This window comes from Drosophila novamexicana, unplaced genomic scaffold (assembly GCF_003285875.2).
Source record: "Drosophila novamexicana strain 15010-1031.04,08,12 unplaced genomic scaffold, DnovRS2.1 tig00004554-arrow-pilon, whole genome shotgun sequence".
NCBI classification, from domain to species: domain Eukaryota; kingdom Metazoa; phylum Arthropoda; class Insecta; order Diptera; family Drosophilidae; genus Drosophila; species Drosophila novamexicana.
Genome location: NW_020825051.1, coordinates 1,745,806 through 1,765,070, shown reverse-complemented (window position 1 = coordinate 1,765,070; position 19,265 = coordinate 1,745,806). Strand labels below are relative to the sequence as shown.

General features: G+C 44.6%; 8 protein-coding genes and 1 non-coding gene across 10 annotated transcripts; 6 read left to right on the top strand and 3 right to left on the bottom strand.

The window, feature by feature from the left end:
- The first annotated feature begins 53 nt into the window (after positions 1 to 53).
- On the top strand, positions 54 to 1,757 carry LOC115769361 (adenosine 3'-phospho 5'-phosphosulfate transporter 2). Its single transcript, XM_030714144.1, has 2 exons — positions 54 to 1,440; positions 1,501 to 1,757. Exons 1-2 carry the CDS (start codon positions 389 to 391, stop codon positions 1,655 to 1,657), a joined length of 1,209 nt encoding a protein of 402 aa, XP_030570004.1. The 5' UTR covers positions 54 to 388; the 3' UTR covers positions 1,658 to 1,757.
- An 11-nt stretch (positions 1,758 to 1,768) lies between these two features.
- Positions 1,769 to 2,410, bottom strand: LOC115769365. The gene is made up of 3 exons (XM_030714147.1): positions 2,339 to 2,410; positions 2,029 to 2,266; positions 1,769 to 1,958 (listed from the first exon to the last, which is right to left on the bottom strand). The coding sequence occupies exons 1-3, from the start codon at positions 2,356 to 2,358 to the stop codon at positions 1,779 to 1,781; spliced, it is 438 nt and encodes a 145-aa protein (XP_030570007.1). The 5' UTR covers positions 2,359 to 2,410; the 3' UTR covers positions 1,769 to 1,778.
- Positions 2,411 to 2,772: 362 nt separating this feature from the next.
- LOC115769359 (FGGY carbohydrate kinase domain-containing protein) lies at positions 2,773 to 5,277 on the top strand. 2 transcript variants are annotated; one of them, XM_030714141.1, is made up of 6 exons: positions 2,773 to 3,326; positions 3,415 to 4,274; positions 4,334 to 4,484; positions 4,538 to 4,612; positions 4,672 to 4,890; positions 4,946 to 5,277. In XM_030714141.1, the coding sequence occupies exons 1-6, from the start codon at positions 2,811 to 2,813 to the stop codon at positions 5,093 to 5,095; spliced, it is 1,971 nt and encodes a 656-aa protein (XP_030570001.1). In that variant the 5' UTR covers positions 2,773 to 2,810; the 3' UTR covers positions 5,096 to 5,277. The 2 variants fall into 2 exon arrangements, with proteins under 2 accessions (XP_030570001.1, XP_030570002.1); XM_030714142.1 differs by having other exon boundaries at positions 3,251 to 3,301.
- LOC115769362 (mitochondrial E3 ubiquitin protein ligase 1) lies at positions 5,211 to 6,483 on the bottom strand. Its single transcript, XM_030714145.1, has 4 exons — positions 6,309 to 6,483; positions 5,666 to 6,249; positions 5,399 to 5,606; positions 5,211 to 5,343 (listed from the first exon to the last, which is right to left on the bottom strand). Exons 1-4 carry the CDS (start codon positions 6,411 to 6,413, stop codon positions 5,224 to 5,226), a joined length of 1,017 nt encoding a protein of 338 aa, XP_030570005.1. The 5' UTR covers positions 6,414 to 6,483; the 3' UTR covers positions 5,211 to 5,223.
- A 234-nt stretch (positions 6,484 to 6,717) lies between these two features.
- Positions 6,718 to 8,166, top strand: LOC115769364. Its single transcript, XM_030714146.1, has 2 exons — positions 6,718 to 7,185; positions 7,259 to 8,166. Exons 1-2 carry the CDS (start codon positions 7,156 to 7,158, stop codon positions 8,114 to 8,116), a joined length of 888 nt encoding a protein of 295 aa, XP_030570006.1. The 5' UTR covers positions 6,718 to 7,155; the 3' UTR covers positions 8,117 to 8,166.
- A 114-nt stretch (positions 8,167 to 8,280) lies between these two features.
- Positions 8,281 to 10,549, top strand: LOC115769452. Its single transcript, XM_030714265.1, has 2 exons — positions 8,281 to 9,363; positions 10,196 to 10,549. Exons 1-2 carry the CDS (start codon positions 8,281 to 8,283, stop codon positions 10,547 to 10,549), a joined length of 1,437 nt encoding a protein of 478 aa, XP_030570125.1.
- Positions 10,550 to 10,619: 70 nt separating this feature from the next.
- On the bottom strand, positions 10,620 to 13,493 carry LOC115769780 (major royal jelly protein 1). The gene is made up of 3 exons (XM_030714745.1): positions 13,047 to 13,493; positions 11,817 to 12,013; positions 10,620 to 11,186 (listed from the first exon to the last, which is right to left on the bottom strand). The coding sequence occupies exons 1-3, from the start codon at positions 13,491 to 13,493 to the stop codon at positions 10,643 to 10,645; spliced, it is 1,188 nt and encodes a 395-aa protein (XP_030570605.1). The 3' UTR covers positions 10,620 to 10,642.
- Positions 13,494 to 14,446: 953 nt separating this feature from the next.
- Positions 14,447 to 14,518, top strand: Trnac-gca. The gene has a single exon. It is a non-coding gene; the product is annotated as a tRNA-Cys (tRNA).
- Positions 14,519 to 17,705: 3,187 nt separating this feature from the next.
- LOC115769451 (protein yellow) lies at positions 17,706 to 18,939 on the top strand. The gene is made up of 2 exons (XM_030714264.1): positions 17,706 to 18,573; positions 18,644 to 18,939. Exons 1-2 carry the CDS (start codon positions 17,706 to 17,708, stop codon positions 18,937 to 18,939), a joined length of 1,164 nt encoding a protein of 387 aa, XP_030570124.1.
- The last annotated feature ends 326 nt before the right edge of the window (positions 18,940 to 19,265 follow it).

The window sequence follows — 19,265 nt, the reverse complement described above, 5'->3', positions numbered from 1 at the left end:
AATGTGTGACCAATATTAGAAGTTCGGGTGACCATAATTTTTGATATTGGTGCATTTTGGGAAATTTACCCGGTCTGGCAGCACTACACACTAATAATATATCGAGTTTAAATGATCGAAAACTGCATTTATCGAGTGGCCACAAACATCAGAATAAACAAACGCGTAGCTAACACTATTAAAAAACAAAAGTTGTTACTAAAAGCCGCGTTACATTATGGTGATGATGTAACAAAGAGAAATGCATAATCAGAACTATGCACCAATGCAAACGTGAATGCGTAAAAACGTTAGCTTTGCGTGGCAGTAATTAAAATAATACACACCGAAACTGTGATAAAAACACACGCACACACACACTCATACAGTGTGACCGACCACTCGAACAATGGTGGGCGATAGCCAAGCAGGCAACGGACACGACGTTATCAGCATCAACGGCACTGGCAATGGCCAGCAGCAGACGGCGGCTTCCGCTTTCGCCTCCCCTCCCACCTCTCAGCGTAAAACATCATCCGCGTCAAAGTCACCACCGGCAGAAGTGCGCATTCTCTGCTTTGACCTGAGCCACTACAATCGAACAACGCAATTTTTGCTCAGTTGTGCCGGCGTTTTCATACTCTATATTATTTATGGATATCTGCAAGAGCTGATCTTTACGGTTGAGGGCTTTAAGCCATACGGCTGGTTTCTCACGCTGGTGCAGTTTGGCTACTACATCGGTTTCGGATTGGTAGAGCGTCGTTTGGAGTCCTATCGGACGCAAGGCGGAACACTTTGGAGCCTTGAGCCGGCACCACGATGCATTCCTCTGCGCACATATTTTGTGCTTGCTGCATTGACGCTGGGCACAATGGGACTGTCAAACTCGAGTCTCGGCTATCTCAACTACCCCACTCAGGTGATCTTCAAGTGCTGCAAGCTGATCCCAGTGCTGGTTGGCAGCATCATTATACAGGGCAAGCGCTACGGACCACTTGACTTTGCTGCCGCAACGGCAATGTGCATTGGCTTGGCCTGGTTCACACTGGCCGATTCGCAGCTAACACCAAATTTTAATCCCCTGGGCGTCGCCATGATATCCGGCGCCCTGTTGTGTGATGCAGCCATCGGCAACGTCCAAGAGAAGGCTATGCGCGAGCATAAAGCGCCCAGCAGCGAGGTGGTCTTCTATTCCTATGGACTGGGCTTTGTCTATTTGTTTGTGATTATGTTGCTTACCGGCAACTTTTTCAGTGGATTCGCCTTCTGTCTGGTGCATCCGTTGGAAACGTTTGGCTACGGCTTTCTGTTTAGTCTCTCAGGCTACTTGGGAATACAATTCGTGCTGGCTTTAGTTAGGAGCAGCGGCGCTCCCTTAGCCGCAACAGTGACCACCGCACGCAAGGCTGTGACCATAGCCTTCTCGTTCCTGCTCTTCAGCAAACCCTTCACAGTGCAGTAAGTAGATGCCTTGGTAATCTCTTGGTCTCCCGTAAAAATCAAGTTTTCTCTTAACAGATACATCTGGTCCGGCCTCATCGTTGTGCTGGGTATTTATCTGAATGTCTACAGCAAGAAGAACAAACTGACCTTCACGGATTTGCAGCACAGGCTCAAGCAATTCAGTGCGAGACTATCTCGTTCGCCGAGTCGCAAATTCCTTATTGAAGTATAAGCATCGAGTGTACCAAAAAAACCTTAAATTTAACTTTTAGTCGAATTGGAACAACAATATTCTATAAGAAAACTATGCACTATGCTTAAGTATACATAAATCATTTTGCTTAACCTCCATGTTATCTGTCCATGTCGAGCTCCATGACGCGCTTGAACAGATCCTGGCGCTCCTTGGCCGATGCCACTTGGCCCATCATGCGGTCCAAGAACTGTCGCTGATGTTTAATTATAAACTTATTGCATTGTATGATGGTGGCGCCCGTGTAAAGAGTGCGGAATTTGGCGCGCACGTCGCCTATCTGCAATATATATATTAATTTGTACGTATAGTTAAATGCCGCGCACGTGCTACATATCTAACGTAATTACCAACGTTATCAGCGGCAATATGCTTGACACATATCGTTGTCCGCGATGTAGGCAGCGTATAATTGCAATTTTAGTGCGCTCATTGCAGTATTTCACACGGAAACCGTGCTCCAAGACGCCCAGCCCGTACACACCGTAGTATTTCTCTATATTTTGCAGCAGGCATTTGGTCAGCGTATGGTCGTTGAGGCGCAGGCTCTTAACAGGCGCATATGGTACAACTTGCACGGCTATATAACTGATAAGCGACAAGGATGAATCGTAATAAAGGTGTGTGTCATAAATAATATCATTTATTTAATCAACTTACCGATTTTTAATGCGCACCATTGTAAACAAACGCCGCGATAGACATGAGATGCGGCGCAGAGTTGCCAGACTGTTAAAAAGCCTGAGCTCACATTTGTGATGGACTAAACGTGAGAACTAACAAAACGTGTTGATCGTGAAAACCAACTGACCTTGAATAACGAGAGCAGCTGCTGCAATTGGTAGATGACACAGAGCAATAACAAGTGAGAAAGGTATTGAGTGGGAGAGAGAAAGAGAGAGAGAGAGGGGGCGAATGCGCGCGGACTGTTTACAATTTGAATATTTGAATATATAAGCTGCATTCGAGAACGAGACTTCAGTATGCGAGCGACGGCCGTAGCTGCAGGAAGTTCAAGTAAGTCAGCGTAATGCTTATAAAACAGTTATTAATTAGTAAATGATTTTGTCAAATTGATCAGTTGTGCTTTCAAATTCAAGCTAAATTAGTAGTTGGTATAATTTCAAGACTAATGAATATGTTTAATTTAACTTTGATAAAATTACCAAATGGCTGGCACAGGCAGCTACTGCTTTTATCTTTCAATAACATAGGTGGGCGTCAGCCAGGCCAAGCCTCCGCCTCAGTCCCAGGCACAATACAACTAAATTATTCAACACAATTTGCGAGAGGTCTTTCACAAACCGGTAGCGGTACAAGCCCCACGTTTCCACAGGCAGCTCGAGTTTCTTATCAGTCAGCGTTGGGCGTTCGTCGGGCTTGGTTTAATAACATTTATTTGACCGCAAATTGCGCAGGCAATACAAATTACTATAGCAGCAGAGCAGGCGCCAACAGCACTATGTCCGAGCAGGCGTACTTTGTGGGCGTGGACGTGGGCACGGGCAGTGCGAGGGCAGCGCTAGTTAATGCCAAAGGCCAAGTGGAGCAGCAAGCAGTAGAGGCGATCAAAACCTGGACACCAGAGCCGCACTTCTACGAGCAATCGAGTGAAGATATTTGGTATGCAATCTGTAAGGTTGTCAAGGTAAAATTGGCGTACAACTTAGACATCTACTGATAACCTCCAAAGCCTTTAGAGATTAGATTAACCCAGCTTTGCCGTTTATTTGCAGCATGTCATTTCCGGTGTCAATAAGACGCAAGTGAAGGGCATTGGGTTCGATGCAACCTGCTCCCTGGTCATATTGGGTGCTAATGGAGCACCCCTGACGGTGAGCAAGAGCGGCGCGGCCGAACAAAATATCATTCTATGGATGGATCATCGCGCTGAGCTGGAGACGGACGAGATAAATGCTGCCAAGCATGCGCTCTTGAAATACGTGGGCGGTCAGGTTTCGCTGGAAATGGAGATACCCAAATTGCTGTGGCTGAAGCGTAATTTGCCGCAGACATATAGAAGTATTTGGCGGGCATTCGATTTGCCGGACTTTCTGACCTGGCGTGCAACAGATACGGACACTCGCTCGCTTTGCTCGGTGGTGTGTAAATGGAACTATGATGCAGCCTCCCACAACTGGAGCGCTGACTTTCTACGCGGCGCCGATCTGGAGGAGCTGACGCGTGACAAGTTCGCGGCACTTGGCAGCGATGTGCAGCCGCCGGGTAAGCCTGTGGGCAAAGGCTTATCTCAGCGAGCCGCCTCAGAGTTGGGCCTGGCCGTGGGCACCGTGGTCAGCACATCGCTGATTGATGCACACGCCGGTGCACTGGGCATGTTTGGGTGCCGTCCCGATGAAGGAGACGACGACGTGCAGGGCAAAATGGCTTTAATTGCAGGCACATCCACTTGCCATATGAGCATTACACGCGATGCCTGCTTTGCCCAGGGTGTATGGGGTCCGTACCAAGATGCCATCATACCGGGTTACTTCTTGAACGAGGGCGGTCAATCGATTGCCGGCCATCTGCTTGATCATGTGCTCAAAACGCATGAAAGCTATCCTGAGCTGAAGGAGAAGCTAGGCGGGGACAAGTTAATAGATTCAAATAAATTTATTCAATTTCTTGGTACACATATATTTATTCTTTTAGATACATTTACCAGCATCTGAACAAGTTGCTGCCGGAACTGGCCGTCAAACGTGGCCTGAGCGAGCTGAGCTGCCTGACGCAGGATGTGCATGTGTGGCCGGATCTACATGGCAATCGCTCTCCCGTAGCAGATCCTACGCTGCGCGGCATAGTAAGTCTACAAAGCTTGACTATATTTATAAAGACAGCTCTTTATCCAAACAGATCACTGGCCTAGACATGACTCGAGGTGTCGATTCGCTGGCTATCAAATATTTGGCCTTTGTGCAGGCTCTAGCTGTAAGTAGATCTAAACGCTGTGCGATTTCATTTGTGTATTTATAATAGACTATTTTAAGTATGGCACACGTCACATCATCGAGAATCTTTACCAGCATAAGCGCGCCGCTTTTCAGACGCTACTCTTTTGCGGTGGCCTGGCCAAGAATCCACTCTATGTGCAATGCCATGCGGATATTTGCAATCTGCCTGCTTTGATTCCTGATGAACAGGAAATGGTATTGGTGGGGGCGGCCGCCTTGGGCGCCGCTGCCGCCGGACACTATGACAGCCTAGAGGTGTGTACAGAACAATCGCCCAACTATAATTATCTCAATTGTAACTCGTTAATAGAGCGCCTCGAAGGCCATGGGCGGCACTGGGCAACTGTTGATGCCAAACGCCAACACAGTGGAACTGCATAATCGAAAGTACAAAGTCTTTCTAAAGCTATTGGATCATCAGCGGGAGTATAGAGACATTATGCAGGCAAACAGTGCATAAATTCCACACAAAACTTTTAAATGGTCAACACTTGAAACGAATTTTATGAATATGTAAAACTGCACACTCGGTAACAAAGACTTGTGGTGAGACAGGTACAGTTGATCTATCTTGACTGAGATCCACAACTAGGCAATAAAAGCAGCCGCCTTGGAGTCAATTTTGCTGCGGCAAACAGGGCAGGTAATGTCAATTTTTTGGGCACAATCCTCACACAGGCAAACATGCCCGCAGGGCAATAAGATGATCTGAAAAAAATAAGCACAGGTTAGCGAGACGCACTGCACTGATTCACTAGCTAACCTCTTTGGGATTGGTGGAGCACACAACACATAGCTGGTCTTGCGTCAGGGTGTGTGGCCTATTGCGTGCACGACGTTCCCGGCGCTCCAGCTCTAGGCGCTTACGGATCTTAGCTTCTTCGCGTTCTTGTTTCTTTTTGCGATACATTTTGCGTACGATCAGGCCAACCAGCACCATGGAAATGCTGCTGCACAGCACAATTTTGAAGCTTGAATGGAATACATACATTATTAGAGAAGCCTTTAAAGCGGTCATCCCTTGGCTTACAGCATAGAGGACTTGGCATCCTCAAAGCGTTTAATAAGCGTCGATTTTGTGGCGGTGGTAAGGAACAGTGGTCCTTGTTTAGATGGCTGCATGCGCAGCGTTTGTCCGTCCATTTCCAGCTCTCCAATGGCCGTCAAGAAGCTACCATCGCGCAGCACTTGTTCCGTTGTCTGCAGGCCCTTCTGCCGCACTCCCGTAAAGAAGCCAAATATGTGATCGAAGAACGACAGCGATGTGGATTCATAGTTATCGTAGACAACGTCCACATCCAGCACAGCGGCACTCATCGCATCTATAATTTCCACGCCATGCTGCTGATTGGTCAGCTCAAAGGGCATCTCGTTGATACTCTCGTGCAACATTTTACGCTGCTCGGCCCAGAAGCCGGCAAATGCGCGCATCACGCGATGCTCATGGAGTTTCACAATCTGGAGCACCCCGCTCACGCTGGGCACAAACGAGCTGCGCAATGGGACGCCAATGGGCGTGACTGTGCCGCGTATTACGGCATACGGTATCTTCTTATCCTGCTGCCGGGATACAATGTTCTTGAGATCACCATCAATATTGTACTGTGGCGCCTCCTGCAAGTAACGGGAATTGCTGATTAGGACTATGCATGCAATGCAACTTGCATGCTTACCCTCAAAACTTTCGCGGTGGTCTTGTAGTTCACATATTCGCGTACACAGAGGCCGAGGATGAGTAAATCGACGCCAAGGGCTACAGATTCGTGTACGAAATCCATTAGAAATTCTAAAGATAATATTGAAGCAGTTTAGAGCGAGTTATGTGTCGGTGTGCCTGTGCACAGCACGACTAGAAAATGCTAGATTTCAATTGAAATTCTATTTTCGTTCAGAAAAATACCAAAAAACTAGTATTTGTAATCGGCGTCGATAAAAACGCCACATTTTTTGATACTATTGATGAATTACGCGCTCGTTTCTAATATTTTGAATGACAGTTGCAATTCAAAACAATTAATACCCTCTATATGTAAATATTTAATTTTTCTAAAGTGCGCATACAACTTAAGTGCTTCATGTTTGTCTTGTGAAACTAGAAACTGCTATTGGCATAAAATACACAAGGCCATTTCTAAGCTTAGATTTTGCCAGAATGTTTTCTGTGTAAATATGAACCCATTTGCTCAACAGCGCAGCATTCCATTCGTTTGTAATCTCTGGCCGTTGTAATGGTTACGATTTTCACTTTGCCCAACTTTTAACTTTCGCAAGATGTTAGACACACATATTTACACACACACACACACACACACTTGCAGACAGAACGTTCGTATTGATATAAAGACTGGCACCCGGCCCAGTGCCAGAGCAGAAGATATCTTTACCTTTGTACGTCTGCTATATTTGGGTTGTGAGTCAAACTGTTTTTGTAGTTCCCAGCTACGCTATCAAATCAGACAATTTTAGCAGCTGGCAGCAATTAGACGTGCCCAAATTTATATTGATCTTTACACAATCAACATGTCCTTCCGTAAGCTGCATTTTAGCTTGGTAAGTTGTTTGAACTGATTTATTTGTATCGATTTTTCTCCAAATATTTTTTCATTCCATTTGCGGTGAACAGCTTCTGCTCAACGTCATCAATTTGTTGACTGCTGCCACAGTCACCACGCGCATCATCCAGCCCAGAGAAACAAGCAATTGTGAGGGCCGTCAGACACCTGGACCTATATGCGAGTCATGCGAACTGCTGGCCACCTGTGTACAACATTCCAATGGCTGGGTTAATATACCCGTTGAATCGTGTGATGTGGCCAATGGGTATTTTTGTAATATGCGACTGGGCACGTGCTCGAATGCCACTGGCCCCTGCCATCCATTTGGTATTGTCGGCAACTTTCAGTGCACCTCCCAGGGCATATTTCCAGATCCGTATGATTGCCAGAAATATCATATGTGCTATTTTGTCGGCGCCACCCTCGTCGCTGCCGCCGTCGACTGTGGCAATGACAAGGCCTTCGATGCCCGAACCGGTCAATGCTCGATGACGCTGCAGAGCAGCGTGTGCACCCTACCGCAGTACCATTGTCCCAAGGTGGGATATGTCGCCGCCTGGCCCAGTAATCCCAATATCTTTTACGTGTGCAAGTCGACGGTTAACCAAAATCTAAACGATACTGTGGTCATTTACCCCTCGCTGCATCGCTGCAACGATGGCGAGATCTTTGCGGACTTCGTGTGTCGTCCTGGAAACAACTTGCCTGTGGTGCCAACCACTCAGCCAGAGATTGTGGACCCCAATGATGATGGCTTCACCGTATTGCCGATCGCCTGCGAACATGTGGGTCTCATAGCCGATATGAACGATTGCCATAAGTATTACTATTGCTCCGCAGTGAACGGAGAGATGCGCCACTTGGAGTGTCCCTCTGGCACCTTTTACCGACCGGAGCAATCTGCCTGTGTACTGGGCACATGCTAAATTTCAAATAGTATTTAAGTGAATTTTGTCAATCTTTGTACTGTTGTGACTTTAATGAACCATCAACCATTATCTTTTAATTATGCGTTTTACACCTGCCGCGAATGCTTATCTTTAGCTATTTAAGCATCTGCTTGGAGCACTCCCAGCCAACAGTCTTTAAAATGAGTTTTCCTAAGTTGTTGCCGCTTCTTCTGCTGGGATGTCTAGTTCGTTGCCAGGCTGGCATTGTTAACAGCAGCTTGGGTATTGATTCTGCTGAGCTTGTGACTAATCCCTGCCAGGAAGTGCGCCTGGCCGGCTTTGTGTGCGTCGACTGCTCCACACTGGGCTTCTGCTCGCATGTGGATGGCCAATGGCAGACAATCTCCATGACCGAATGTCAGACGGAGCGCGGCTTCTTTTGCAGCGATGAGGGCACAATTGGCTGCACCTGGCAGCCAAAGTGTCAAGTGCCCGTGCGCGGCAAGTTCTACTGCCAGCTACCAGGCATATTTCCAGATCCCTACGACTGCCGCAGCTATCACGATTGCAACGAACAGAACGTGGACACGCCACGTCAATGCACCAACGGTGCCGCCTACTCCCTGCTCACCCACAGCTGCAGCATGCCCCGCGAGAGCGAGCAGTGCACGGAGAAGCAATACTCCTGCAGCTATGTGGGTCAGACAGGCGCCTGGGCCGCGAACAGCAGCTACTACTATGTCTGTCAAAAGGATAAACAGGGCGGCCAGGACATCTTCTATCCGCTGATGATGAAATGCAGCGATGGTTACACTTTCAATGGCCACAGCTGCATTAGGCCCGTGAACACGAAGAGAATTGCCCCAGCTCAGATGTTGACCGTCTGCCAGGAAGGTATTCTCTATCCGGCAAATACGATCAACGGTTACTTCTCCTGCATCAATGGAGATCTGAGCTATGAAAGCTGTCCCGTGGGCTACAACTTCGATGCTATCGCAAGAACGTGCCTTAAGGAGTCGGAGATATGTCAAGAGGGCATGTCCTATCCCGCAGAAACGAAATATGGCTTTAATTTCTGTTTCGACGGTACGCTTATCTATCAGAAATGCCCCGTAGGCTATTACTTCGATCTGTCTGATAGCGTATGTATTAAGGAGGAGGAGACCTGTGACAACTTTCAGCTCTATGCCGCAGATACTGAGCATGGATATCTGCTTTGCTTGAATGGTGAACTGAGCTACTACACATGCCCCGAGGGCACCAGCTTTGATGGAACCGGTGGCGTATGTATGCCCAAACTCGCCTAGGCTTGATGCTCCTGTTCTGATCACATTAAAAATAAAAGTTTGGGCTATAAAACCAATAATAAAGTCATGATAATGTATCTAGCTGCTTTGCAATATATATATATACCGTTCCCAGTTTCATATAATATATTAGAGTTCTTGCCGTGTATTTTTCTGAGTTTTTTATACCCTTGCAGAGTGTATTATAATTTTGTCGTGAAATGTGTAACGCATAGAAGGAAACATCTGCGACCCCATAAAGTATATATATTCTTGATCATCAACAGCCGAGTCGATAGAGCCATGTCCGCCTGCCCGTCTGTCCGTCTGTCTGTTTCTATGCGAACTAGTCGCTCAGTTTTAAAGCTATCTTAATGAAATTTTGCAGAAGTCCCTCTTTCTGTTGTACGCAGCACATATGTGAAAACCAGATGGATCGGACCACTATATCATATAGCTGCCATAGGAACGATCAGTCGAAAATTAAGTTGTATGAAAAAACATTTTGTTTATCAAGATATCTCGGCATTAACTATTTTCCCTGTGCTTCTTAGATACGGGCAAAGCACTATAAGCATTATGAAAAGGTTGGGTCTGCAAGGGTATTAGATCTTCGGCGTGCCGGAGATAGCCTTTCTTTCTCGTTTTTTTTTAATGCCAGCCAGCTAAGTGCATATCTTTTAATTAATACTCCAACATTTCCGGACTTATATGGAACCTCCAGTATTTAAGCTGCTGCTGAAAGCAGTCGCCAGGCATAGTCTCAAGAATGAATTCTCGTAACCTGTTATTTCTGCTATTGGTATCTGTAGTTACCTTGCACTTGCAGGTGATTTTAGCTGCGGTTTCGCCAGCCTGCCGCAATGGCATGCTCTATCCTGGGGAAACAATATACACATACTACTACTGCGTGAACGGAGCACTGAAAGATGGAAAGTGTCCGGAGGGCAGTTACTTTGATGCCAACTTTCTCATGTGCCGTCACGGACGGCCGCCAGCTGGTAGCGATTATGCAGAGATCACGAATGGCGAATGCCAGCGTTGGGGATTGGTGGCGGATTTGACCGATTGCAATCGCTTTTATCACTGCCAGAATAAGGGTGCTACTATGGAGCGTCTCAACTGTGACCAGGGTTTGATCTTTGATGAGTCCAAATTTACTTGTGTTGTGGGCCAATGTTGAACTTTAGGAATCTTTAATTTATACAATAACAAAACTTATGACTAATAAAATGAGGCAAGGCTTCAACCAGAGAGCGAAAGAAACTCTGGGGACTCAATCATCGCATTCGCGCACAACTGGATGCAGCACAATGGAGGCGCCATTGCAGCCAGTGCGATCCGATATGAAATCATGGAAATTACTCTCGAGCGCCCACATGAAGCGCTTGTGTCCCGGCAGCACCTGCGTGGATAGGCGACAATCGCCGCCGCGTTGCACTTCCTGTAAATTGGAGGCCTTAAAGCAGGTCTCCGAGTCCCACAGATAAATGTCATTCTCGCCCTTGTAGCGGAAGAAGAGCGAGGTGCCACCATCAGCGCCCAGCAGCACCGCCTGCTTGCCGTAAGGCTTGGGTCCCACATCTATGATGGAGCCGGCGCCCTGACCCACACGCAAATACTCGCCCTTTATCGAGTACAGACGCGACGAGCTCAGATAGCTGAAGAATAACGTCGAGGTGCCATCTGGCTTGGCAGTCAGGGCCACATAGAGCACATCATTGCTCGGTGCCGTGGCGCGGGGCAGTACAATGCGATACGATTTGTTACCCGTAATATCGTAGACAAGAATGCTACGGGCTCCTGCATCTGCTACATAGCTGCAAGTGGAAGAAAGAGAAGAAAGATTTAAATTGGAAATTGTTAAAATTCTAACAATTCGATTAAAAAATAAATGCGCTTATTGAGAAACCAAGAAACTGATAAGATTGCAATTTCGGAACAATCGAACATGATTCACTTGTCTTCTGCTCGGTTCTGTTTGACACTTTCTTGAAGGAGGTAATACAACCTATTTACAAATATGGGTGGAGCCAGTCGAAATGTGAGTTTGTGTAAAGAAAACTTTTCTGATTTGTACTTCTCCAGAAATTTCGAGTTTTAGCATTCTTCTAAATCATGGGCAATAGCTCTCAGCCCCATATTACTATATTATTTTGTTCTCTCTTGCTTTCGCAAATGCCCTTCCCTGTGGTTTTCATAGTCTTACTATTGTTTAAAAATATATTATTGTTAAGAGACAGACAGGAGCTGTGAGTGAGAGCGATTGACTAAGAGAGAAAGTTAGATGTGCATTAATATGCCCTTCTATGCAATTCTCACGAATACAAGTGGGGTCTCTTTCTTAATGTTATTTAAGTCATTTTGTTTTAGCAATAGTAGCTTATTTCTGTGTACTTAAACTTTGTTGTACCGCGCTTCCTAGTTTAATTGGGTTTAAATTTACTTACACGAAAGGCTTGTTATCCTTGGAGTAATCAACGACAATGAACTGCAAACGACTTTCGGAGGTCACCAAATCGCTAAGATCGATGCTTTTCACCACCTTGTTGTTGGCCGTATTAATGGCCACAATTTTGGGGCTGCAACGGCGTATGGGCTGCTCCAGCGTATTGACAATGCCCACATCCAAGGCCCACAGCAAACCCTGTAATTCATAAAAAGCATTAATTTTATGACATTTTAAATATATCAATTGTAATTGAGACATGACTGGTATTTTTATGAGTCAAAACATTTATGTGTTAGCTCTCTGGCACAATCAATTTATTTTTTATGCGCATCAGCAAAAATAATAAGCAGCAACAACAAATTATTTAAAGTTCAAAACAATGCATATAAATTGTGTGAAATTGCTAAAATGCAAATAAACAAATTCGCGTGCCAATTGTTGTTATTGTTATTATATACGTACAATATGTATTCACATGCAGTATATTTCATTGTTTTTATTACTGGATGAATTCTGTTTAAATACGATGCAGAAATTGCATTTGGCTTAAAGGCAATTTGACATGTGAAAATGCAATTGAAATAATTTATAAATTGAAAAAAATTTTAATTTGAGATACAAATTAAAGATCAAGGAAATGAACTCGACAAAACACAAGAAAATAAATTTCCAATAAAAAATAAATGGATTTTTATGTGCATTTGTTTTGGAAACATGTTAAATATTTTTTGGTCTTTTGTAGCTTTAAGATAGTAGCTAATTGTAATTTGTTAAGCGCTTGTGTTGATAAGAAATTAAGATAAATGGTTAATTGAAATGTCAATTAAAATTTGAACCTGTTCAATTATCGGCTTGTTTTATGCTGTTCATAAAAATTGTAAACCTTGAACTGAGGCAATCCACAGATTGTGCTTTTTGTGTTGTCTCCTAAAAAATTCCATTTAATGGAAATTTTTTGGCATATGCATTCTGTTTATTTAATTTAAAAAAACATTATGCTGAAGTAGCCAGGATTTAAAAGAAGAAAAAAACGCATAGTGTATATTTTTTATGCACATGCGCTTGCATGCATACAAAATTGCGTGGCAAGTTTCGGGTTTAAAGAAAAAATTGAATTCCCGGCTAAATTGGCTTGTTAATCTGTGTGTGTGTGCGTATTGAAAACGATGCGGCTCTCACTGGAGCCACATGTTGGCCTGAAAGGTATAACAAATTGAATGGCACTCACATTCTGATCGACAGCCACATCGACAACGGATTGCAGCGCTTGGCAGTTGCCCTCCTCCTGTATGGCCCAGCAGGGATATGGCGCTATTTTGGCCAAACACTCGCCCTTCTTCAGATTCACCTTGCCCAGGGTGAAGGGCACACCTTGCTTGTAACGTGGCAGCGCCACAAATGCCGAATCCCGCTGCAGTTGCGCACGTGTCACGATCACATTTCTGGGCACATAGCGACCGGATTGCACATAAATGTTCTTTGTAGAATCACAGGGCCAGTGAAGATTGCTGCCGCTTAGCTGAAAGGTGAGTTCGCCCAGCGGATTCTTATCGCATTTGCTGCCGCCAATTGAGTTCGCATTAGAGCTGCTCGTGGAGTCGTCCAGCGAGGAACTGTAGGCGGCACAGGTGACCGCTATCAGCGAGAGCAGCAGCCATGGCAGCAGTGCAGCCATTTTATAAAGCATAAAGAAAAAGAACACTTGCTTTAAACTGATTTGATGTGGAGCTGCAGCTGGTTTGTCTGTGGCTGCTTTCGATTATGTAAAACTGTTGCGCCGCTTGGCACATTTATATTTATAGCCGATGCTTAATTTGTGGCATTTGGCGCGTGTGCTTTTGGCTCATCTGCGCTGGGGCAAGGTCGTCTGGTAAACATGAGGAAACATGTGTCTCATCAACTTTCACACGCACACACACACACACACATACGGGTGCAGCGCTGGTCAGCCAGCACGTCTGCTTCGCGCCATTTTGTGAAACAACGGAAGCGCACAAAACTGCCATGGTGGCACTTCCCCCCTACCCGCTGTCCGGTCCATGCCAGCCACAAGAGCACTTTGCGGAAGTTAACAGCGAAAAAATGTTTGCAGCGCGTGTGCAATTTGCACAATTCAAATATTAATTGTGGCCCATGCCAAACTCTTGCTCTGCATGTAATTTAACATGCAACTGTGTATTTAGTTATTTAAAAAAATTTCAGCAGCGTACTTCAAGCTGCCAAAATTGCCTGTCCTTCCATGTTGAAGGCTGTCGAAACTCTTTTGCCCCAAAACTTGCCAACTAGTTGGGTGTCAATAGCAAAGTTTTTGCCTGTGTTGTGTATATATATATATATCAACTTTGAGTTTGTTTTGTAGTTAGGTGAGAGAAACATGTGCTCTTTGCCATATTTAACAAGAAACTGAGCGTGTTGTCAAGTGTCGAGATAACTTTTACCACGTGATAGGCATTTTAAAGGAATTTCTTTTGAAATTTAAAACTATAAATGTTGCGACATTTAGTAAAAGACAACTAGCTGATAATTTAGAAATTTGATAAGCAAACACTTCGAGCTGCTGCTGTGCTAAAATTTTATTTATCTTAGACTTTCATAACAAAAACAGCTCTAACTATGAGCTTTTTATATGGGGGTATAGCTCAGGGGTAGAGCATTCGACTGCAGATCGAGAGGTCCCCGGTTCAAATCCGGGTGCCCCCTGGAATTATTTTTATTTATTTTTTATTTTCCACATGCTCAACAATTTTAAGAGCTCCATTAAAGGTGTGTGTGACGTTGACCTCTGCTCTGGGTTTTGGGCAACAGCGGGTCGTTAACAATTCGTGACCATTCATAAGCATTGCAGCCCCATTATATTCCCTTCCCTTTCTTGCGCCCACAAAAAGCAAATAAAAAACAGTGTGCGGGTCCAGCTGGGTGAAGCTGTGTGGCTTTGTTTAGACCTGGGTCTGTGGACAGCACATGCATTGCATTATGCTCAAGATACGCTACAGTCTGTCCCTTTTAAATTACATTTAGAAAAACACAACGTTGGGATAAATTTAAACTGGGCAAAGCAGAGAAAGCTGACCCTTCCGTAAAGGCTGCGGTCTTTGGCCTTCAGTCTCCATTCTAGAGTCGCACAATGTAAAATGACATGCAGATTGAATTTGTGTGAAATTCATTTTAATAAACTGTCATAAGTTGCCTTTTTTTTCGTTTTTTTGATGGTAATCTGAAAATGTATAATACACAAAGCCATCGACATTTGTAGCATGTGTGGGCGTTCGCTTGTCTGTGGCATCATTCGAGCTGCACGAGTCGTAGATAAATATTTATGCGTTTTCATAAATAAAACCAATAAGAACAACAACAACAGCAAAAATATAAAACAAAAATTTGCCAGTGTAAATGCAAGTCATATAAATATGGCCCGGCATATGCGTAGAAATATGAATACAGTACGAAAATATATACACATATATGAGCATATGTGTGATGGTCTGCTTTTTAATGCCAAAAATATTTCTGTTTGCAATTTACAGACAAGTCAACTAAATTGATATTTCTTGTGGACAGTGTTCAATTGTGCAACGTTTTTAAGGGAAAAACAATCAAAACAAAGCGTTTTGTGCTTAATTTTTGGCAAATCGTTTAATGCGACAAATTGAGTATGTGCCCAAATAAAAATCAAGAACTTTAAGCGAACGTTAACATAAAAACTTTGCCGGCCAAATAAAGTCAGAACCAGAAAGCGCGAAAACAGAAACAGAAAGCGAATGCGAAAACAAAACACAAAGGCATGGCACATAAATTATGCGGCAAGCTAAATAACAAAATAATAATAATAATAATACACCCCAATTTAATGCTAATCACGTGCACGATTGTCTAAATACCCTAGAAAATAGGTTTTTGTCAAAGTCTGCAAACAGAAAGCACACAGAAGAGTCTATTAATAATCGGAGCAATCTGCAAGTCGCATGTTTAACAAAAAATTTTCATTTGTTTACTTGACATAATAATATGTATAATAAATATATTATTCAATAATAAATACGTTAGGAAACTTCCAGCAAAATAGTCAGCAATAAACGGACTATTTTCGTTCGTAGGCAAATACACACCATTTCCGCCCATTTTATTTATTTATATAATAATTATAAAAGCTTTAATTTTTTGCCAACACGCCAGCTCACAATGCCCAAACTTTATCTTATATCTACTGTACTATCCATCACTGACCCAAAGTCGCCTTTATACCCTAGATAAACAACAAAAATGCAATCGGGAAATCGGTAGCCAGAAATTTTGGAAACGTTATTATAATTTATGTGAATTTTTGGCCCCTGCCCCGGCACAAAACAGAAAAAAATCGCTGCGTCCAGCAAGTTTAACGACCCATTTAACAGAGAGCCAAAGCCAAAGCAAACGTGACCACAGTCAATATTTATATGATTTTTTCCTCTATAAAAAGAGACACAGGAAAGTATCGAGCGAAAAAAGAAAACAAAAACAACAACTAGGCAAAAATCAAATAACATTTAAGGCAATTTGCGTATTCAATTGGACGTTTATTGGGCATATTTGAAGTATTTTAAACAAACATTTCGAGTTGTCCAAAAATTGTGCCAGATTGTAGAGAGTCGATGGCCGTTGGCCAAGTGTCTCTGCACATGACGTATACGCCTCGTTAAACCGGCAATAAAAACTGTTCAAATAATCGGAGGGTAAATAGCCGGGAGGCAGGAGGAATTTCTGCCGTGTCTAATCGAGAGGTTGGTCAGTGCTCAATTCAGTTGTTGTCTCTTATCTCTCCGGGCTGTAAGCTAATGTTTGCATAAATTATGTGGGGCAAGACGGGCAGGCAGCCCGGAAGTGCTTGTCATCAATATTTTTTTCCCATACTACCAAGGTGAGGAATGTGTGTGGTGAGTGGGGGAAAAGTGAGCAAATAAATCACGACAGCATAGGGGGAGGGATTTACTGGCAGTACATATGCGGGCGTACCCTGACATTTTGGCATGCCAAACATGTCGCGATGTTGCAAACACTTCGGGCGTTGTCTGTTGAGCTGCTTGAAAGCTATTTTCCTTTCTTCTTTTTCGTCTTCTTATGCCCCTCTTTGGGAAAGTAGCAGATGTGCTGCCTGTGTTAGGATTTGATGTAGTTAAAGCAATCACATGATAAGTTAACTCTATTAATAATATTGCAGCTGAGCGCTGATGCATATATGGATTGAGTTATGAGAAGCCATTTAAATTATATCTTGGCCATATTTCAAGCACAATTTCACTAATATGCCAATTAAACGCATTTTCGCTGTGGAAAATTACCCAAAGGCAAATTAATTTGTAGTGCATATTGAAAATTAGCTCAAATTATCCCGTAGATTGGCGCTTGCAATAAGAACGCACTTAGCTGGCTTGGCCCAAGCTTCCAGCTGTGCATTTGTGTGTGTGAGAGTGTGTGAGTGTGTGTGAGGGTGTGTGTATGGGTGAGTGATTATATTCATTAGTCGCAGCATGAGCTGCATATATATTCTCTCATAAAAATATATGCACATATGTCGTCTAGTGCTTAATTTTGATTGCTTTACTGTGGCTTCTGCGCGTGAACTATTTCAATTATTTTTAATGCAATTGGACACACACAAACACACATACACACACACGCACACAACTAAACAGTCAACTTTTGAACAGTTTGTTTTTGGCTTTTTTCTTCAGTCAGGCCGTCAAGGTTCTTCCACTACGAAAAAGTTGTTTGCAATCTGAGAAATTGGCTTGCAGCACGTCGTGCATTTCTGGTCGCTTCTATGGCTTATATAAGACGCTAGACTCGGTTAACTTGGTGTTCAGTCAATATATATTGTCAGCCACATACGCCCAAATACTCAAGCATAGAGATGCGCTTCTTTTTTGCCCACTGGCTGGGGCTGCTCCTGGCCATTTGTATTGCACCACGCATCGCATTTGGTCAGGGCACCAAGTACGGACTGTGGACGCCGGATCGCGCACACTCCGATACACAGCCCATACAATGGACGGGCGGGCAGTTCGAGTTTCCCTGTGCCAGCACCAAGTCTTTATTCAAGAGCTCCGGCAAGTACATAGCCAAGAATGTGATTGCCACGCGTGCCCAGCTGATTGGGGACACCATCTACTTGGCGCTGCCGCGTTATCGCAAGGGTGTGCCGGCGACGTTGGTGAAGACCAATGTGCTGCCGGGCACCTGCTCCACGACCTTCAAGCCATATCCCTGCTGGGATCTGCAGGAGGAGGGCAACTGCAAGGCGCTGCAGTCCGTGGTCGATCTGGTGGTGGATCAAAATGAGGTGCTCTGGGTTCTGGACACGGGCATTGTCAACACCTTGGAGACGCCGGTTCGCAAATGTGCGCCCAAAGTGGTGGCCATGTCCGTAAAGACCGGCAAAGTTCTGAAAACAGTCTCGCTGGAGGGCCTCACCTCAAGCACCTCCCGACTGCAGTATCTGGTGGTGGATTACGCGCCCGATGGCGGCTGCTTCATCTATGTCAGTGATGCGGCCAATCGTGCAATAATCGTTTACAATCTGCAAGCGGATCGAGGCTTTCGTGTGGTGCTGCCCAAGGCCGTATCCGCGGGGTGTCGTTCTCGGGATGTGCTCTATATAGCGCTTATACGCCGCGACTGCGGCTCCACAGAGCTGTATTTCACCTATTTGAGCACCAGCAAACTCTTCTCCCTGAAATCCGAATACCTGCGCAGCGGTGTGGCCGATGGACGCATTTTGGGTAAGTTCCTACAGCTGCTATTCACCGGAAGTAGTTCTTAATTAGACAAATCTGTGGTTGTGTGTTGCAGATCTGGGCAAAAAACCGAGTCGCATGGTCATCATTGGCACGGACAATGGCTCGGCCATATTCTTCCGCAATGAGGGCGACGCGGAGGTCTATCGCTGGGACACCAACTCCACGTTCGCGGAGGCCAACTTCAAGCCCGTCTATCGCAGCCAGACATGCCAGCTGGTTACCCATGCGGTGCCCGATTACAAACGGAATACGATGCGAGTGCTGCAGAGCAATTTTCCGGATTATATGCAAAATCGTATCGGATGCGGGGCCATACAGCAGCTCAACCATATGCAGGGCTGTTGGTAGGCACAACACGACACACACACACAGACACACACACACACACAGACACACACACACACACTAGACACGTACACACACACATACTAGACACTACTACACACATACCAGTACACGCTCAAACACATACACAACTGTTGTTGTTGCAACTGCGCTGGCTTTGTGACAAAGCTTCTGAAATTGCAGTCGCAGCAATAACTGAAAAATCGTCAAGAGTCCATAGTTGGCTCTTAAAATGGATTTGCATTCTGTACATAAGCTTGCTAGTTTTAGTAAGTTCCTTTTTTGTTGTTGTTGTTAACTTAGATAAGCAATAAACAGTTCTGCTGCTG

Coding starts and splice junctions, on each gene's coding strand:
- LOC115769361 (XM_030714144.1), top strand. CDS start 389: ATGGTGGGCGATAGCCAAGCAGGCAACGGACACGACGTTATCAGCATC. Junction 1,441..1,500: donor AGCAAACCCTTCACAGTGCA/GTAAGTAGATGC, acceptor TTCTCTTAACAG/ATACATCTGGTCCGGCCTCA.
- LOC115769365 (XM_030714147.1), bottom strand. CDS start 2,358: ATGGTGCGCATTAAAAATCG. Junction 2,267..2,338: donor ATGGTGCGCATTAAAAATCG/GTAAGTTGATTA, acceptor GTCGCTTATCAG/TTATATAGCCGTGCAAGTTG. Junction 1,959..2,028: donor TATTGCCGCTGATAACGTTG/GTAATTACGTTA, acceptor TATATATTGCAG/ATAGGCGACGTGCGCGCCAA.
- LOC115769359 (XM_030714141.1), top strand. CDS start 2,811: ATGAATATGTTTAATTTAACTTTGATAAAATTACCAAATGGCTGGCAC. Junction 3,327..3,414: donor CAATCTGTAAGGTTGTCAAG/GTAAAATTGGCG, acceptor GTTTATTTGCAG/CATGTCATTTCCGGTGTCAA. Junction 4,891..4,945: donor GACACTATGACAGCCTAGAG/GTGTGTACAGAA, acceptor ACTCGTTAATAG/AGCGCCTCGAAGGCCATGGG.
- LOC115769362 (XM_030714145.1), bottom strand. CDS start 6,413: ATGGATTTCGTACACGAATCTGTAGCCCTTGGCGTCGATTTACTCATC. Junction 6,250..6,308: donor CCACCGCGAAAGTTTTGAGG/GTAAGCATGCAA, acceptor CGTTACTTGCAG/GAGGCGCCACAGTACAATAT. Junction 5,344..5,398: donor GCTCCACCAATCCCAAAGAG/GTTAGCTAGTGA, acceptor TATTTTTTTCAG/ATCATCTTATTGCCCTGCGG.
- LOC115769364 (XM_030714146.1), top strand. CDS start 7,156: ATGTCCTTCCGTAAGCTGCATTTTAGCTTG. Junction 7,186..7,258: donor GTAAGCTGCATTTTAGCTTG/GTAAGTTGTTTG, acceptor TGCGGTGAACAG/CTTCTGCTCAACGTCATCAA.
- LOC115769452 (XM_030714265.1), top strand. CDS start 8,281: ATGAGTTTTCCTAAGTTGTTGCCGCTTCTTCTGCTGGGATGTCTAGTT. Junction 9,364..10,195: donor GCTTTGATGGAACCGGTGGC/GTATGTATGCCC, acceptor TTGCACTTGCAG/GTGATTTTAGCTGCGGTTTC.
- LOC115769780 (XM_030714745.1), bottom strand. CDS start 13,493: ATGGCTGCACTGCTGCCATGGCTGCTGCTCTCGCTGATAGCGGTCACC. Junction 12,014..13,046: donor ATGTGGCTGTCGATCAGAAT/GTGAGTGCCATT, acceptor TATGAATTACAG/GGTTTGCTGTGGGCCTTGGA. Junction 11,187..11,816: donor AAGGATAACAAGCCTTTCGT/GTAAGTAAATTT, acceptor TTCCACTTGCAG/CTATGTAGCAGATGCAGGAG.
- LOC115769451 (XM_030714264.1), top strand. CDS start 17,706: ATGCGCTTCTTTTTTGCCCACTGGCTGGGGCTGCTCCTGGCCATTTGT. Junction 18,574..18,643: donor GGCCGATGGACGCATTTTGG/GTAAGTTCCTAC, acceptor TGTGTGTTGCAG/ATCTGGGCAAAAAACCGAGT.